The sequence below is a fragment of the Ranitomeya imitator genome, chromosome 8, assembly GCF_032444005.1.
Source record: "Ranitomeya imitator isolate aRanImi1 chromosome 8, aRanImi1.pri, whole genome shotgun sequence".
NCBI lineage: Eukaryota > Metazoa > Chordata > Amphibia > Anura > Dendrobatidae > Ranitomeya > Ranitomeya imitator.
In genome coordinates this window covers 165,636,193-165,655,423 of record NC_091289.1, presented here as the reverse complement: position 1 = coordinate 165,655,423, position 19,231 = coordinate 165,636,193, and the positions used below count along the sequence as shown (strand labels likewise).

Here is a 19,231-nt window from a genome sequence, read left to right as displayed (position 1 = left end):
CCTGCATATAGGCATAACTGAGAGGCGAACTTTCAGGACAACATGGGGCAGGACAACATTGTATAATGGCAGACGGTGGCGTACCGTCAATGGCAGCATGCCACGCGGCTGCTATGGGCTCGTGAGACGAGGAGGCCCGATGTCAGCGCTGGTACTGAGCTCATCTCACCCTGCCCGTCATCACACGTTCAACTGCATCGGCATCCTGGATGATAAGTAATGATAAAAGAGGGAGCGTCCGCTGACTCTTCCTCCTCCAGCATTATTCCTAGGCCTCCGACGTCTCCGCAGCGTGCGCGACGACGTTACTAAATGGCGCCCGCTGCCCTGAGATGTGCGGTGTTCCAGAATGCTTGCTGCAGGGAGCGGAGCAGTGGGGTAACAAGGAGAAGAGATGATTATTGCATTTTTTTTTTCAATTGTGGTGGCCATAATACTGTATGGAGTACTATGGGGACTGCATTATACTGTATGGAGTACTATGGGGAGTGTATTATACTGTATGGAGGACTATGGGGAGTATATTATACTATATGGAGGACTATGGGGAGTGCATTATATTATATGGAGGACTATGAGCAGTACATTGTTCTGTATGGAGGACTATGGGGAGTGCATTAGTGCATTATACTATATGGACTATCATGGGCAGTGCATTATACTATGAAGAACTACAGGGTGTGCATTATATTAAATTGATGACTATGGGGTACAGTATACAATATGGAGGACTAGTTGGAATTCATTATACTATATGGACTACTATGGGGAGTGCATTATACTGTATGGAGGACTATGGGGAGTTCATTATACTATATGGAGGACTACAGGGGTGCATTATACTGTATTGATGACTACTGAGTGCATTATACAATATGGAATACTGTGGGGGTGCATTACACTATATGTAGGACTATGGGGAGTGCATTATACTATATAGAGGACTATGGGGAATGCATTATACTGTATGGAGAAATATAGAAGACAAAGCACTACCATAGTATGCACACCACAGCAATAATAATATGAGAAAAAAATCCACTTTATTGGTACACAGTTAAAACATAATTAAAATGAACACACAACTGTTGCCATCCCGGGCATATATCATGACCCCCAATACACAACCTAGTACACGATAATACATATACAAAGAATACATATATATACATATGGAATATCTCCCTCCCTCAATGGCTCATGGGGTACCCAGGGTAAACCATCCAAAAAGAGAAAACAATATTGGCATGAAGTAGTCTGTATATAGGGGGCGCCAATAATACGGCAAACCCCAGATCACCTATAACAACCCAAGTACCTGCAATCCTAAATATGGATGATACATACATGTACCATGGGAGGAGAAAGTTTACCAAAGTAATATGAACCTGAAGAGAAGCAGGCTAGAGGACCCGGGACGGACCACAGACCATGGCTCCATGCGTATCTCCTCAGAGATGAGGCTTCGTCAGGGAAAGTCTTCACATGAAAAAATGAATGGTGTCATTAAAAAGTGCAACTCATCCCGCTAAAAAACAAGCGCTCATGCGGCTATGTGGATGGAAAAATAAAGTCATGGCTCTTGGAAAAAGACGAGGAAAAAATGAAAAGAAATATAAAAAAAAAAAAAACGGAAAACAGCCCGGTCATGAAGGGGTTACTATACATGGGCAAATATAAGAATTCTATTGTGGCAGCTCCATATTACTGGATGAAATGGAAAAGCAAAAAAAGTTATGGGAAAACACATAGACAAGTAGGAGGTGATGGGCGGAATGTTCTGCAGGGAAACATCCCCTAGATGCCTGACCTATTCATAATCAGGGCACTACAGGCCTAGAAAAACAATAATGGCTTTAACCTGACGACATTAAAATTGATTCTATATGGTAAGGATCAAGATAATTGGGTTACCTTTATTTATCTGTTTTCAATGCAGTTTTTTTTTTTGCATAACTAAATCTAGAGATTAATTTAATATTGCATCAAATCACATTAAACCTGTATTTGATCTGCAGAACAAAAGAGTTGCCAAATGTCTGATGCCAAATGTCTGATGCCATGTGCGCTCCGTCCTTCCTGCTGAAACCTGCACAGATCATCTGTTTCTTGTTCTCATCGTTCCACCATAAATCCATTTATATTCAGAATCCTTCTTTACTACCCTGTAAATAACTGGAGATAGCGACGGTGTCAGGGGGGGCAGATCTGTTTTGTTTGATACCCTTGGTTCAGATTTGTAAAGTCTTTTATGTACGGCTATGATTGATGTGGATGATATGGACCAGTCACATCACGGCTCTACAATATCTTTTATGTTATTTTCTGGAATTAACATTGAAAGCCTATGTGAACCTTTGGCATGAAAAAATGAATTTTACATATGTTATTTGTTACCTTTAATTCAGTCTGCAATCTTCATTCCTTCAGTCAGACCCTCTTATGGGAGCGTCCCTCCTAGTAATACAGGCTGGATGTGAGGTTTGGGTGTATCCAAGATGCCGCTGTCTTTTCTTGCTTTCATGTATCAGCTGTAGCTTTTTTTTCTCTGTTCTTCCTGAGGTACTTTTTCCCCTCTCCACTGCAGATCTGTGCGCATCCCCCTCCCTTCTGCCATCTCTTAACACCGAGAGAAGGGATGCATGAACAAAGTCCTATCAGAATTAGGAGCTCGGACAGAGTTGTATATTTTTTGCAGATCACTCAGCTAAATAATGGACTAAGGGTACGTTCCCACGATGCATTTTTGATGTTGCAGCATTTAAGCACCTATTAGGTAATACCCTAACTATTTGCTTCATTGCATTTTTAGTGCATTTTTTTACATGCATTTTTAACTCTTTTGGTATGTCATGTTTTAAATTAAGTTGCCTCCTTTTTTATACTCCTGATGAAGTACTAAGATGAAACGTGCGTTGGGGCGGTGGGAATGCTGTAACAAATAGAATCTTTAAGTAAGTATTGCGTTCATGCTTTAATCTATGTGGCTTGAGCTCCTTGTACCGCTGCTTCTTCTGATTTATAAGATATGACAAGCACAGTACTATGCTATATCTGTGCTCTATAACGCCCCCACTATTGACTGTCCAGTAGTTTCTTTGTTCCTATTTTATTTTTTTGTCCATTTTAATATGTCTTATAAAAATAAAATAATGTTTTAAAGGGTATATACTCATTGGTTATTTATTTAAACGGAATCTGTCAGCAGGATTGTGCACAGTAAACTACAAACACTGTCAGGTTGGCACAGTTATACTGATTACAATGGTACCTGGGTGATGAAATCCGTCTTGTGGTTGTTGTTTAATCTTTATTTTCAGTTTTTAGTTAATGATATGCTCATACCCGGGGCGGGCCTGAAGGAGGGTCTTCAAGTGGTGGGACATTTAAGAGATCTGCCAGACTATAGGGATCACTACCAAGTCTCCTGGGTGCCCAATATTCTCACCTATCGCAGGTCCTGTGCTTCCCTTGGCTCCTGGGTGCAGTACCAGGCAATGTCTGTGGTACGCCTGATAGCAGATGAAAGCATCCAGGGTCTTTTAATGGAGGAGTCTATAAAAAGGTCCTTACTTGCCAACCTATATAAATTTTTTCCTGGCAGATAATGGATCCCAGTGAAACTTTTTTTTTCATCCCCTCAAACAAACACCAGATTCCCTAAGCTGTACCCAAATCCATGTCCCCGAAATGTGCCGGGGTGATCATTGCCTAGCAATAAGTTTGTATGGGAGACTTGCCGATCCTTTGGGGAGTTTTCCCATTTTTTATAGGAGACTTCCAGACATTGTTGAAGACTATGGTGTAGTCTAGAGTCTGTAAACAGAGGAGGATCAGGTCTGGGGTTCCTGTTCAGGGAGGTCTGAATATTTGATGCAGAGGCTGCCTGTATACAGATGATAGCATTCTGTATACAGAGTGGCAGTGCCTAGCATGGGGTCTGTATGGAACACTAGATTCTATACAAAGAGGGGTCTGGTCTAGGGTCTGTGTATGAAGGGGGTGTTTAGCCTGGTGTGTGTAAAAAGCGCTGAGGTCTGTATAAAGAGGGGTTTTCTCTGAGATCTATATACAGAGGAGGGTCTCGTCTGGTGTCTGTATATAGAGGGTTCTTGTCTGAGGTATGTATACAGGTTTGGGGATGTCTAGCTTGGTGTCAGTATAAAGAGGGGTTTGGCCTGAGGTCTTTATACAAAGTGGGTGTGTCTATCCTGTTTGTAAAAAAGCACTGGTGGCTATATAAAAAGGGACTGGTCTGGGGTCTGGATACAGGGGGATGTCTAGCCTGATGTCTGTATAAGGCTGGTTTCACACGTCCTGATATTTCCGGTACCGGTAAATACGGTACCGGAGATGTCCATGTGTGTACTACATGCGGCACACATGTGGCAACCGTGTGCCGCATCAGTACCACACGGACAGCTGCGGGGGAAGCAGCGCTACAGAAAGTGCTGTTTCCCTGCGTGTAGTGCTGAAGCCAGCTGTCATCCCTTCTCCCCTGCTCGGCCGGCGCGCAGGGGAAAATGAATAAAAAAAACGACGTGGGGTCCCCCTATATTTTTCAACCAACACAGCAAAACTCACAGGTGTGGGCTGCTATTCTCAGGCTGGTAAGCGGCCATAGATATGGGCCCCCTCCCAGCCTAAAATCAGCAGCCCGCAGCTGCCCAGAAAAGCCACATCTATTAGATGCGCCAATTCTGGAGCTTTGCTAGGTTCTTCCCACTTGCCCTGTAGTGGTGGCAAGTGGGGTAATGAGGGGTTAATGTCACCTTCCTATTGTAAGGAGACATTAAGCCGGCTTAGTAATGGAGAGGTGTCAATAAGGCACCTATCCATTACTAATCCTATAGTTGTTAAAGGGTTAATCAAACCCCCACAATAAGAAAAAAGTCTTTCAACGAAATCAAACAATAAACACAGTTTTTCCATCTTTATTAGTCTGCCATTCCAAGTGAAGCCCCCCGATGTCCTGTAAAAAAAAAAAATCAACATAAAAAAACCAAGAATATACCCATACCTGTCCGTCGTACAGTCAGTCCCACGCAGTAATCCATATCTAGGGGAATGTACAGTTTACAACCAGGAGCTCTGCTAATGGTGCTGCTCCCGCTTGTAAACTACTGGGGAATGAATGAGATGCTGGGAGCAGAGCTTCGGTGACTAGCAGTGCTTGTCACCGAAGCTGCACTCCATGTCGGCCTGAACTAAGATGAACTCTTCAGCATGGGACAATCAGCTGCCATTTTCTTTCATTCATTGTCCCTTGCTCACACTGCTGCTGGCAGAGCAAGGGAGAATGGATGAAAGCCGCGTTCAGCACCACACGCAGGGGAACAGCGTTTACAGTAGCGCTGCTTCCCCCGCAGCCATCCGTACGCATGGAGGACATTGTACACTGTTCTCCATGTGCACGTGTGTGGCACGTTTGGCGGCCCGTATGTCCGGGTAAAAACGGACATGTCTGCGTGTTTTGCACACGGACACACGGTCCGTCAAAACCCACTGACATGTGCATATACCCATTCATTTGAATGGGTCTATGTGTGTCAATGTCTCCGGTACATGAGAAAACTGTCACCACACGTACCGGAGACACTGACGTGTGAAACCGGCCTAAAGCATCGGGGTATGAAGAAGGCGGGTCTGGCCTTAGGTCTGTATATAGAGTAGGGGGGTCAGGTGTCTGTGTAAAGCATTAGGGTCTGTACAGGGAGAGTCCATGTCTGAGGTCTGTATACAGAGTGAGTGGGTTGTCTAGCTTGGTGTCTGTATAAAGAGGGGTTTGGCCTGGAGTCTTTATACAGACTGGGGGTGTCTATCCTGATGTCTATATAAAGAAGGGGACTAGTCTGGATTCTTTATACAGAGGGATTTCTAACCTGGTGTCTGTATAAAGGGGGGTTTGGCCTGGGGTATCTATACAGAGTAGGGGATGTATATAAAGAGGGGACTGGTCTGAGGTCTGTATACATGGGGGATGTCTAACCTGATGTCTGTATAAAGAGGGATTTGGCCTGGGGTCTGTATACATGGAGGATGTCAAGCCTGGTGTTTGTATAAAGCATCGGGGTATGAAGAGGGGGCTGGCCTGGGGTCTGTATACAGAGTAAGTGTGTTGGGTGTCTGTATAAGGCCGGGATCACACATGCGAGAAACATGTCCGTGTCTCGCATGTGAAATCCAAGCTCTGGCGCTGGCACTGTGGAGTGGAGCGTGTGGCCGCATAGCAACACATGGAGCCGCACGCTCCGCTCTGGAGTGCCGGTGCCAGAGCTTGGATTTCACATGCGAGACACGGACGTGTTTCTCGCATGTGTGATCCCGGCCTAAAGAGGGTCCTTGTCTGAGGTCTGTGTACAGATGGGGCGGAAGGTTGTCTAGCCTGGAGCCTATATACAGATGTATATACAGGCTCGGACTGGCCCGCAGGGTAACAGGGGAATCCCACGGTGGGCCCGTGTAGATTTGGGCCCCCAACCCCAGTATATGGGCAGTACTTAGCATAATTCACTTGATTCTCTCTGTACAGAAAAAGCATCATCTCATCATTCATTAACCAAACTGCCCAGTTTATTATTATATAGAGATATAGGTAAATTTGTGAATGAGGGCAGTGTAATGTTTGCATGCAGGTGAAAAGTGGGCCCCCAAAGTCAATGTTATTGGTGGGCCCTTGTCACGCCGACACTGTGTATACATATGAGGCACCAGGGTCTGTATATAAAGGGGCCTGCTGAGAGCTGTGTACAGACTGGGGGTGTATACTGGGGTCTGGAGCGTTGTTTCGCTGACTGGTCGGAATTCACATTAGCAGGTACTGTATCTGCGGTTACTGCCAGTCCTAAACGGTGCTGCATTTTTGGAACAAGTCCTGCTTCAAAAGGGAACTAGACGGATGTGGTCTCGGCCCAGAAGACTCCGTTTTCAGCCAATATATTTCCAGGACACTTTTTTTCCATTTTTTTTTGTTTCCTCTCAAAGGTCGTCAAAATAGTCCAATATGTAAACTGTGTAATATAACGGTCTACGCATATTATACACATAGCACAATGGCGGCATTGAAGCTGCAGACAGCTCATTACATGCAGCTTTCATACATGTCAGGAGCCGCTCTCCGCCCGCCCTGCCCGCTGACGGTCTCCTCCTCCGGCCTCCGCCTCCCCGAGCGGCCGCCGCCTCCCCGAGCGGCCGCCACAGCGCTACAGTCACTACAGGAAGCCGGCGGTCAGAGCGGAAGCCGCTGCGCCTGCGCACTGAGCCGGCCGCTCCCTGCCTGCTGCTGCTCCTGCCGCCCGGCGCTCCGGTACAGGATGGCGAAGAACACGGATTCCGCCCGCTTCCGCAGGGTGGATGTGGACGAGTACGATGAGAACAAGTTCGTGGACGAGGAGGAGGCGGGAGAAGGGCAGCAAGGACCGGACGAGGTAGAGGTGGACGGCGCCATCCGGGGATATCCTTCAGTGTGTACCTGTGTACAGGTGTGTGCGGTGTCCGTGCCCGGGAATGCACAGCAATGCTGGGGCAGAGCAGCGAGCTGTGTATGTATGTATGTATGTATGTATGTGTGTATGTATGTGTGTATGTGTGTGGGTTATATATTTCTCTCTCTCTATATCTATCTATCTATCTATCTATCTATCTATCTATCTATCTATCTATCTATCTACACGCTTATTTAGCCTGTATACTAATACATTAGTGACACATATGGGGGCGCCGTGACGGACGCAGCAGAGCGCAGGCACCGTAGCAAATGCAGCAGGGCCCGGTGGCGCCGTGACGGACGCAGCAGAGCCCGGTGGCGCTGTGACGGACGCAGCAGAGCCCGGTGGCGCTGTGACGGACGCAGCAGAGCCCGGTGGCGCTGTGACGGACGCAGCAGAGCCCGGTGGCGCTGTGACGGACGCAGCAGGGCTCGGCGCTGTGACGGACGCAGCAGAACCTGGGCGCCATAGCAAATGCAGCAGAGCTGTGTCTGTTATAGTACTGATGCAGAGACACAGGAGCTCCATGACTCATTGGACTCTGCTGCATTTGTGCGCTGCTGGTTGTGTAGGTGTAATTGTAGTGCACTTATATGGATTTTATATAAAGAGGAACCTGCGTGTCGCCACCTTCTACTTCTGCTTCTTTTCCTTCCTGTGTGCACTGACATTGTTGAGGCGGGTGTTATGGAAATAATGGATGATTTATTATTAAACCTCACACACAGATCTGCAGCAAAACCTGCACTTTACACATCCAGATTCTCCCTGGATTACCAACAACATCCGCAGGTGATTCCACCCCCCCCCCCCCCCGGTTTCATACTACACCCCAATTATCCACTTGGGGGGGGGGGGGGGGAGTGATAAACAACAATCCACTAAAGATGCTCCTGGCTGGGCCTGCATATGTCATACATCATTGATGTGACCACTGCAGCTAGTCACTGGCCTTGCAATCTTGTGTCATATGCAAATAACTCCACCAAGGCCAGCGATTGTCTGCAGCGCTCACATAGACGATGGATGTGATGTCATTTCTGCAGTAGGGCCAGTGACCCCTGCAGACTGGATAGGTAAGTGATGGGTAGTATAATGTTTCTTTATGTCCATTTTGTATAGGCCTATGAGTGGTAGAATGAAAGTGGTGACCAATGAACCCCATTTTTTTTTTTCAAGCAAAAGTTGTGCAATTGGACTGAAAAAAATTCTTCATTTTGTGTCTGCTGTCAGTGAATGGAAACGTTTGTGAGTGTCCAGAGGTTAGAAAACACAAAACCGACCCCATAGAAGCCGCAACTGAGAGACTGCTGGATACTGTTGTATCTAGTCTAGGCAAAGTCTTTCTCATCTGCAGCGTTAATAGTTTGCTACAATGTGTCAGTGCAGGTAAATATTCCCTCCTGTGGAGTGCAGGATGTTTATCTGCAATCGCATAGACTGCAAAAAGACTCACTGCCCTGTAGACAGGCCTCCCTCTATGTGCAGAGTGTGCGTTCTTTGGGGGAATTATTCTATCCCTTATTTATGAATGGCCAAGGGTCAGATAAGTGACCATTCCAGCATTATGTGTCGCCCCCTGTGCAGCATCGTGGATGAGGACGCCTTGTAGCATTACAGGGAGGGCGCAGATTGGGACCTTTCTGCTGTTTCGGGAGTGTTTGGCGCTGTGTACACACCTGGGCTATTACACGTCGCGTGTTATCAGGCAGTGCGCGGTCACAAGCCGGGGCTTGCTTGTAGGTTAGGAATGCAGGAAGTGGGATCCTGAGACTTGGGGAAGGTGGAAATTTAAGGCACGTTTAGCATTGTTGGGCCCTACAGTGAATATCTGCTGACATGGAGTCTAGATGGAGCCGTGCACAGTTACCGAGCCTGCTAGTTTATGCGGGACTAGTCAGCCATGTAAGGGGCTCCTGACGAGTCTTCCCAATGACGGATTTTGAAATCTGAGATGCCCAACCCATTGTTTTCATGGGCGATAAGCCACCGTCGGGCACCTCCACTCCGCCCTAAGCATTGAGGACACCTGTATGCCAGGTCAATGGGTAAAGGTTATAGACGGGGCAGTAAGTGACCCAGGTTAGGTGGATTCCCTGCTGCAGTTGGCATGGGCTTCTGGTCCGTCTACGATGTCCTCTTCCCATGCCACAAGGAATCGGTCTGCTGCCCTCATCCATGTATCCCCCTCTGCAGATGTCGGATATATCCCCTTCTTGAGATTTCTACCGGAGTATCAGATAAATGAATATATCACATATACCGTCAATATTGCTATTAGTGATAATGGGCAGTCTGCAGATATATTTATTTTGACTATATCGATCCAGGGTAGCCGGACTGTGATCCAGGGCGCCGGGACTGTGATCCAGGGTTCCACAGCTCAGAGTAATGGTCTGTGAATGGGTATTTAACTGAGGGGCTGTTACATGCATAAAATAGGCTCACCAGGGGGTATAAATATGGCTAAAAATTGCTTATATCTCTAATCATAGAATCAGATAAGTTTTGAGTGGTGACGGAGCTGTGTTGTGCATCTCCACAACTTATCACATCTGACCGGCACTTGCCGGGTGTCGCACCCCTGCTGAATCTGATATTGATGCTCTATCTTAAGGATAGACCATCAATATAAAACTACTGGGCGACCCCTTTAAGGACATGGTTTGTGTATTCATGTGTACATGGGGTATGTGTTGCATCCATTTTGGATGCATAAGTCAGCCTCCTCTTCACATCCATGATTGTTCAGATGGAAACCAGTTCTCGTTCTCTTGTGTTCTCGTTTTATGATTTCCTTAACTCCTAAGTACAGGGAACATGATGGGCGCTCTGCAGGCTGCGCTGAAGAATCCACCAATTAATACAAAAAATCAATCGGCTAAGGTAAGATCCTAAATGATATTTATTTACAGGAGGTTTCCATATCAAAGTCCTTCATCAGATGACATAAATGCACCAAAAGGGTAAATGTACTCGCTGCTGACACCACACGTCCACAGCAATGTACACTACTGTGAAAGTAGAAGAAAAATAATATTTTTAGATCTGTTCTGTGTAAAGGTACCGTCACACTAAGCGACGCTGCAGCGATACCGACAACGATGTCAATCGCTGCAGCGTCGTTGTGTGGTCGCTGGAGAGCTGTCACACAGACCGCTCTCCAGCGACCAACGATCCTGAAGTCCCCGGGTAACCAGGGTAAATATTGGGTTACTAAGCGCAGGGCCACGCTTAGTAACCCGATGTTTACCCTGGTTACCGTTGTAAATGTAAAAAAACAAACACTACATACTTACATTCCCGGTGTCTGGTCAGGTCCCTCGCCTTCAGCTTCCAGCACTGACTGAGCGCCGGCCGTAAAGTACAGCGGTGACGTCACCGCTGTGCTTTGCTTTACGGCTGGCCGGCGCTCACCAGTCAGTGCGGGAAGCTGAAGGCGAGGGACATGACCAGACACGGGGAATGTAAGTATGTAGTGTTTGTTTTTTTACATTTACAACGGTAACCAGGGTAAACATCGGGTTACTAAGCGCGGCCCTGCGCTTAGTAACCCGATGTTTACCCTGGTTACCAGTGACGACATCGCTGAATCGGCGTCACACACGCCAATTCAGCGATGTCAGCGGGAGATACAGCGACAAAATAAAGTTCTGGACTTTCCCCAGCGACCAACGATCTCCCAGCAGTGGGCTGATCGTTGGTCGCTGTCACACAGAACAATTTAGTTAACGATATCGTTGCTACGTCACAAAAAGCAATGATATCGTTAACGATATCGTTCAGTGTGACGGTACCTTTAATTATGTGAGAACTGCAGTGGGGTCAGCAGAATCTGTTGCATAGTGGGGGTATGAATCTGATTACGCTACTTTTTCCAGATGTGTTGTGGTCCATTTACACTGTGCGATTATCTGGTTCTTAGGAATTAATACTACAACAGTCTACAGAGCCGACAATCAGCCGACAAACAAGCAAAACACTCATTCGGCGGTTGAGATGATCTTTTGATTTGCACAAATAATCGTCATTCTCGGCAGCACATCGTCCTGTGTAAACTGTGCTGCTGAGAAGTATGACAGCCTACGTGCACTGATCTATTACTGATCGTTCAGCTCACATCTGAAGCTGGGTCGACCATGTCAGCAGGCGTCATCACTGTAAATGATATCCTGTTTTCCCATCTGGAGATGATCGGGACCAAGAGGAGAATGTTGTCCCCTTTTTCTCAGCCGTAATGTTTGCATAAGCGACTTAGTTGTGCGGACGGACACCTAGGTTTTTGTGTTTTTTTCAATTCATTTCAAGGTCTCATATAACTTTGCAGTCAGATTGCAGTCTCATCAGTGGTCGTGTTCCTTTTTCAGGATCGGGCAGAGAGTCTGGTGCTGAAAGTTCTCATCTCCTTTAAATCCAACGAGATAGAGAAGGCCGTTCAGTCTCTGGATAAGAACAGCGTGGACCTGCTAATGAAATACATCTATAAAGGCTTCGAGAGCCCGTCCGACAACAGCAGTGCTGTGCTATTGCAGTGGCATGAGAAGGTAAGCACACGCTAAGGCTATGCTGACATGTCCCAAAAGTGTCTGTGCGTGTGGCTCTACAGTGGAGCATGTCACGGACGTCCTAAGCCCCAAATGATGAGATGTAATCACATTGTGACTATTGTTCATGAGTATGGAGAAGGGGGCCGAGCGAACTTACTGGCCACCAGCAGTAGAGCCGGGCATCATTCGTGACCGGTGTCGCGGTTACAACCAGGGCCGTGGAGTCGGTGTCATGGAAATTAAGGAGTCGGAGTCAGAGGTTTGGCTTACCGACTCCACAGCCCTGGTTACAACCACCCCTACCACTGGTAGCTGCATTCTGCTGGGGAGGGGGGATAAAGTTCATTTTCTCCCAGCAGTGGGGGTCTAACGCCGCACGGTGTCAGAACGCTATTATCCTGCAGTGACTTAGGCTGTACACCGGTTGTGCAGCCAAAGGTCGCAATGTGTCACTGATAAATCGCAATGCAAGGGAATGGCGACTCCTAGGTACCAAATCAAGCAAGTTGCAAAAAATACAGCAAAGTATGTTCTTGTTTTTTTTTATTTTTTTTGCAACTTGTTATGGTCCTTTGCATTGCACTGCGATTGTAGCAGTGACATAGTGATCTTTGTTAGCCGACCCGTATTGCCGTCTTCCCCCAGCCTAGGTGACACGTCTCTTCATCCTCTGAGTGTAATCTTTATCTTCTCCGCAGGCTTTGGCGGTAGGTGGCGTGGGCTCTATAGTCCGGGTACTGACTGCCAGGAAGACCGTCTGAATGTTCATCTGGTTACGATAGATGGAAGAACTGGTGCCAAGACCAAAACTCTGAGCTGCAGTCTCACTGCAGCCCCCGAACCCCCATCCATTACTTTATTGATGCCGACATTTCTCTCCTCCTTTTTTGTTTTCTTCTTCAGCTTTTCTTTCTTTCTCCAGTTTTGAAGTCCGCAGATCATGTGAGAATGTGCTGTGAGTGCAGTGCGTGTTAAGTTATCAGCGTACCCTGCCCTCCTTGAGCTGGGCTCTGTCGAATAGCCGTCACCCTTCCCATTTCTACAGGCTGCAGTCTTGTCTGCGCCAAAGTTGAATCGTATTGCGCCTTATAACCTCGTTTTTTTTTTTTTTGTTCAGGGCTAATCCTTGCAGCTGGGCTCTACGCAGCCGGCTGAACCCCCTTCCCATCATTCCTGCTGCTGCCACACCTTCACCACCATTAGGATGATTCTCTCAGGAGTGGCGTTTCTGCAATCTTAAGGCTTTTATATCATGGATCAGTGTCCAGAGACCGATCTTGGACCCTGTCGGCGCCGTGCTGGCAGAGTCTGGATTTTGTGACCAATAACTCCCTCAGGTTCTAGGTGTAAAAAAGGGATAAATTATATAGTAAAAAATTCGCTCTGCTGCTGTGGCTCCTTGGGTTCCTTTGCTAAACCAACTTACGTGGGGTCTGCAGGGTCCGTCATCTGCCCATCGCAGAGATGAGAATTTTCTGGGCTAAACTAGGATAATAAGAAGTGTATGTGAACCTTTTTTTTAATGCATTCAGGGAGCAAATTTAGCAGGGGATGGATCGGGGGTAGTATCTGGCACCCTACTTTTTGCATTGTGCACGAATAATATATTCAAGTCCCCGCGGCTTCATGTCTCATGGCTATTCGACAGCTGCAACATATGCAGGAATTGTCTATCAAACAGGCAATCCCTGCATGTGTTGCGTCTGTCTAAAGCCACAAAATATGCAGCCGCGGGGACTCGAATATATTTTCCGAGCACGCTAAAGTCACTCGGTTAGCATCGGAGCATGCTGAGATAACGCCTTATCCGAGCACATTCGCTCATCACTAGTTATAGCCAAAATTAGATTCTCATGGTGACCTGAAGATGCCAGCCAGTTTTGAGTCCACACAAGCTTTCTGTGAGCCATGCACAATTTTAATAGATATCTACTGGTGGCCTTGATGGGTGTGTTTTTTTTTTTTTCTTTTAATCCAGCATTCGATGAGTCATTTTATACAAAGGGTATGGCATTATAAGTCTGTCTTGGCATTGCCCATGGACCAAACCACCGTAGAACTGTGTCTCGGAGCTGACTCTTAATAGCTGGATTGAGAAATGGGCCTTAAAAGAGGTTGTCCCCCCACCGGGAACATTAATTTTTCTTATTTAAATGCATATTTGTGGGGCTAAAAAATAATTTTTCCATTGTGGTTTAATTAAAATATTTTGCACAGTTTTTGCTTCTATACATTTTTTTTTTCCTGCACATTCAGCTTTGATATGGACAGCGGGAGCTCTGAAAAAAGACACAAGACTCCCATAAAACCATCAGAACCTCGCTCACTGCCGGATTCTCAGTTTACCCATTCTGCAGCCAGCAAAAGACAGTGCAACATAGAAGGCAAACGGGGCAACATTTTTCATAAAGCACAAATGCAAACATATTTTTTTTTTTTTTTTTTTGAGGGGGGTGGGAGAAAAATACATGCCTTTAAGTAAGAAAAAAAATAAGTGATTTCCAAATTCGGATATCCCCTTTAAGTCCCAACTTCGGGAAGGCAGCTCTATATAGTACTGTTGTATGTTATGTGTTTTTTTTATATATATATTTTTTTTTTAACATAGAAATATAATCAGAAACCCAAAATTACAATAGTACCATATACTAATGGGCTGGGCTTTGTCACTCCATCTGTTGGTTGCCGGCATGGACCGCTATACTCATTCCCCCCGATAGCGCTGTAACTGGCGCCATAGTGGCTCAGCTGGCGAGTCGGCGCGTCTCTAGGTATCGCACCCCGCCGCTTCTGTAAAATGGATTTCTATAAACAGCTGTGCATTGTACAACGAAACCTCACATGTTGGTGTTTTTTGACAATCTGAAAGTACCCAAGGGCAGATTCGGCGTTATGGTCTCTGCCTCTCTCTCCGACAGGCTCGTGGTTGAAGGGCTTCATGGCTGATGCTGGCACAGGGGTCCATGGAGTCGTTCTGGGCGGTTCAGATCCCTCTTTCTCTGCAGCGCAGACAATACGATGGGACTCGCCCAGTAATTTCATGGATCAGCAGATGGCTAACAAAGCGGGAACGCACCTTTACAACCACCCAATCAGGGTTTGAAGCCTTAATCCTATATTTGCCAGAGGGGTCTTTAATGTTGACACTTGCATTGAAGGACCCAAAGCACTGACGTAATTAATCTTTGCTATGTTTGTTTGTTTTGGTTTTTTTTTACAAATTAAATATTGATTTGGATTAATAATGTTTGTGTTTGTTATTATGTATTACACCAAAGTATTATATAGCTGTAAACCAACTGTGGTTGGTTTAATGTTTGTCCATTTAGCCGGACCGGCCGGCGGTCGTTTCAATGCCTGTTTATTCAGGCGGACCAAAGCAAACGATGCGCACTCAGATCGCTCTGTGAGCATAGGCTGTCTTAGCTCTCGGCAGCACGACTCCTGTGTACACAGGATGATGCACCGCCGAAAACGATTTTTTTTTAACAACGTGTGTCCATGATTATCCTGCAAAGTAGATGCAGCTGAACCTTGAAGGGTGGTTATAAGGAGCTAGGAAGTATCAAGTCTGAGTGGTCCCATAAGGTGGGAATGAGTGGAAAGATTGGACATCAGCCCTTGTAAAAGACACTGGGATTATAGCAATGATGTGTAGAGACCATAAGTACTAAATACTGATAGCCATCACTCAATCTTGTGCCAATCAAGGTGGGGTGGTGCAATGTATTAGATTAATGTCGGCTGCAACCACCAAAATCACGGGATCACAATCTGATGGTTGCACAAAAATGGTAGGGATAATCCACACTACAATATTACAGCAAAGGAATGATGTAAGGAAAAAGGTAAATGCACCGGAAAAGAAATGTCACAGCACACACAAAGTGGTGCTGCAGAAGAGGCGCCATGCAGAACATTAAGCAATGCCTATAGGGCTGAATAGCACATTGCTGGTAATTCTCCACTTAATAACTTGCTGGGTGGTCCAAAGGTTGGGACCCTACAGATCCTGTTGCTGCAGCTCGGGAATGGAGCAGTGGTCATCCGTGCACCTCACTACCTTTGTACATACTCTGGGACTGTAGATCTCAGGATGCCACCATGTCTCATGTGGTGCCCTATGCAGCAAAAAGCCCCTTTGGTGAGAAATCCCTGCTTGATAAATCTTTATAATAAAGTGATGGGTGCATGCCTACAAAACTGTATTTAATTATAATCTTCAAATGAAAACACACACCCTCACTGCCATTATTAAGCAATAATTAAGCGGTGGTGATAGATTGCTATAATGCAATGGGATTTCTCCATAACGTCTTGCACTTAAGGGGAAAGGGAAGGAAATGTTTCCACATCCTTGGCTTTCTTGCTGCTGAATTTGCCTATGAAATAAGAGTGGGCTATGTTCTCCTTTTTGGGAACATACCATATAGTGAAAATATGTTTGTCACTGTATTGTGTAGAAAATTGTAGACTAAGAGTAATTCCACCTAAAACCCGGCTCAGTATCAAACCAGTGCCTAAATTGTGGACATGACTGGGTCCATGCGCATCTCCATTCACTTGTCCATATAGCGCTGCTCCGTGCACTTGTCTGTGTACCGCCTGCCATTTATTGCGCATGTCCGTGTACCGCCTGCCGTTTATTGCCCTTGTCCATGTAACGCCTGCCGTTTATTGCGCTTGTCCGTGTACCGCCTGCCGTTTATTGCGCTTGTCCGTGTACCGCCTGCCGTTTATTGCGCTTGTCCGTGTACCGCCTGCCGTTTATTGCGCTTGTCCGTGTACCGCCTGCAGTTTATTGTGCTTGTCCGTGTACCGCCTGCCATTTATTGTGCTTGTCCGTGTACCGCCTGCCGTTTATTGCGCTTGTCTGTGTACCGCCTGCCATTTATTGCGCTTGTCCGTGTACCGCCTGCCGTTTATTGCCCTTGTATAGTTGCATATATGGATCAGCACATAGGTTAACATTGGTCTTTGTGCTGAATCTGTGTAAAGCCATGGAGTAGATGAAGGCTAAGGACAAGAAACAGAAATACGATTTACAGTAACGTTTCGCTGAGAACTGCAGAAGATGAGGGAGAAGTAGCAGAAGCTCCATTTTCATATTTGCAGACCCCCCAAGCACAATAAAATGGATGGTAGAAATATTGGAAATCTCACACATGGATGCAACCAGCCGGTGGTCCTACCATGACGGCGAATGTATGAAGGATGTCAGTCATGCACAGGTAGGTGTGATCGGAGGCAGGACTAGTCTGGGGGGGAAGCGCTGCTGTCCGGTCTAGTCCTGCCACATTTGTATATGACGAGGAAAGGATTAAAACTTAATTTTTATAAGATACCCATAGTGTGCAATATAATAGAGCTTATCAGAGCACGGCGATCGCCATATAACACAATAGTCGTGGTTCGGTACAGATCTGGTTCCTTTTAAACTTCCAAAAATAATGTTTGCAACTTTGCTGTCAACTGAAAATAGCAAAGTGATTCATCTCCAGCCAAATCCTTCCCCGTGAGATCAGCGTCTTATCTGCAGCAGTTCTTTCCTCTTACCGGTGATGCCATTAGCGAATTTATTATTTATATGAATTCTCTGGGAATATAGAACGAGCTTTTAAGAAGTGTAATGTTACATTGCAAGTTGGGAATAGTTGCCGTTTTTGACTCATCCTCATGTTTTCATCGTACTTACCGTCATTACTGTCGGATTTAGGGCTCGTGCAGACGAGTGTATTTCTGGCCTGAGTGCGATCTGACAAAACATCGGATCGCACTCAGACCAATACTAGTCCCAGGATAAAATCCGTCTCTGAGGATAAAATCGCAGCAATGCCTGAATTTTAATTCTAAATTCAGATCGCACTCGGCCATGCAAGTCAATAAGTCCGCGGAAACCATCGGACTGCACTTGAATGACATCTGAGTGCAGTCCGATTTCCACTGACGGGATGGAGACAATTTTTACTCAATGTTCTCATCTGATGGAATCTGTTCATATTGAATTTGATGAGAGTATCAATTGCATAATTGATCCGATTTTCTCAGACGGAAAATAAAATCCGCACGTGTGTACCTGCCCTGATAGGGATGGTTAAATCCCACCAAAAAATGGCCATAATATGGTCAAGACCTCCCTCATTGGGCAGGTTTACATAAATATCGTCCATTTTGATCAGACACTAATATGGCTCTGACTTTTTTGATGGATCACCAGTACGCAATAGTACCGTGCACTATTCAGAGTCTCGGATGACGCTCTAAGTCCACGGTGCACATAAAGGGATCCCACACAGAACATCCGAGGTGCATCGAAGTTTTGCAGATACATTTCTATTATAAGGAACTGTATTTAATTGTGTACATTTTTTTTAAATTTAGATGTATGAAAACGGATTGCGCACGGACATAAAAATTGGGCACACGAATGAAAATTAGAAAAAAAAATCGTCTTGAGTTTTCTGGATGAAACTTGAACGATTTCTCAAACGCTCGTCTCAGGGAGTTCTTAGGGTAAGTACAGATGATCGCTGAACTTTCTGGATCAGTCAAGTTACAAATTGTCGAGTAACTGGCTCCATGTGCCACATAGTAAGCAGAAACGGACGCTGCCTGCTATTTACAAGCACTACAAAACCAAAGAAATGAGCCAGAGCATAAGCTGGTATACATGCAATGTGTAGGCGCACGTACACACTGGCGATTTCACCGTCAAAACCCTTGGAAAAAATGCAAAATTAGTATATACCCTGTAGTATGTAAGTAAATAGTAATAATAGTGCATGTAAATAATATAGGGTAAAAGCCAACAAACCACGACAAGGTGAACCCGCTTGGGTAGGTCCTATCCTGTCTCTAGTATTAAAACCTCACCTTGTGTCACCCAACCTAAGGGCACCTGTCTGGGGGAAGCTATATAGAATAAAAAGACTATCTCAAAATGGGGGGCAACGCTGACACAAGGTGAGGTTTTAATACTAGAGACAGGTGAGGCCGTCCCGATTGGGTTCACCTTGTCGCGGTGGGATGACTTTGATTTTTTTTTTAATCACAATCGTGTTAACAAAGTGCCTTTTTGTTATTTACATGTACTATTACTATTTTTTTAATTTACTTATGCTCTTTTTTTTGTTCTTGGATTGTATTTACAAGCACTAGTTTGGTCCATTAATCTGACCAGATTAGTGCAATTTTTCC

The 19,231-nt window shown here is 45.7% G+C and overlaps 1 protein-coding gene across 1 annotated transcript; it reads left to right on the top strand.

Moving 5' to 3' along the window:
- The first annotated feature begins 7,221 nt into the window (after positions 1–7,221).
- Positions 7,222–15,279, top strand: ARPC5 (actin related protein 2/3 complex subunit 5). The gene is made up of 4 exons (XM_069737759.1): positions 7,222–7,454; positions 10,302–10,373; positions 11,855–12,031; positions 12,733–15,279. The coding sequence occupies exons 1-4, from the start codon at positions 7,314–7,316 to the stop codon at positions 12,793–12,795; spliced, it is 453 nt and encodes a 150-aa protein (XP_069593860.1). The 5' UTR covers positions 7,222–7,313; the 3' UTR covers positions 12,796–15,279.
- Positions 15,280–19,231: the final 3,952 nt, after the last annotated feature.

Bases quoted from the DNA above. Each gene is read 5' to 3' on its own strand.
- ARPC5 (XM_069737759.1), top strand. From the start codon at position 7,314: ATGGCGAAGAACACGGATTCCGCCCGCTTCCGCAGGGTGGATGTGGAC. The intron at 7,455-10,301 runs TATCCTTCAGTG...CTCCTAAGTACA, and splicing joins TGGACGGCGCCATCCGGGGA to GGGAACATGATGGGCGCTCT. The intron at 10,374-11,854 runs GTAAGATCCTAA...TTCCTTTTTCAG, and splicing joins CAAAAAATCAATCGGCTAAG to GATCGGGCAGAGAGTCTGGT.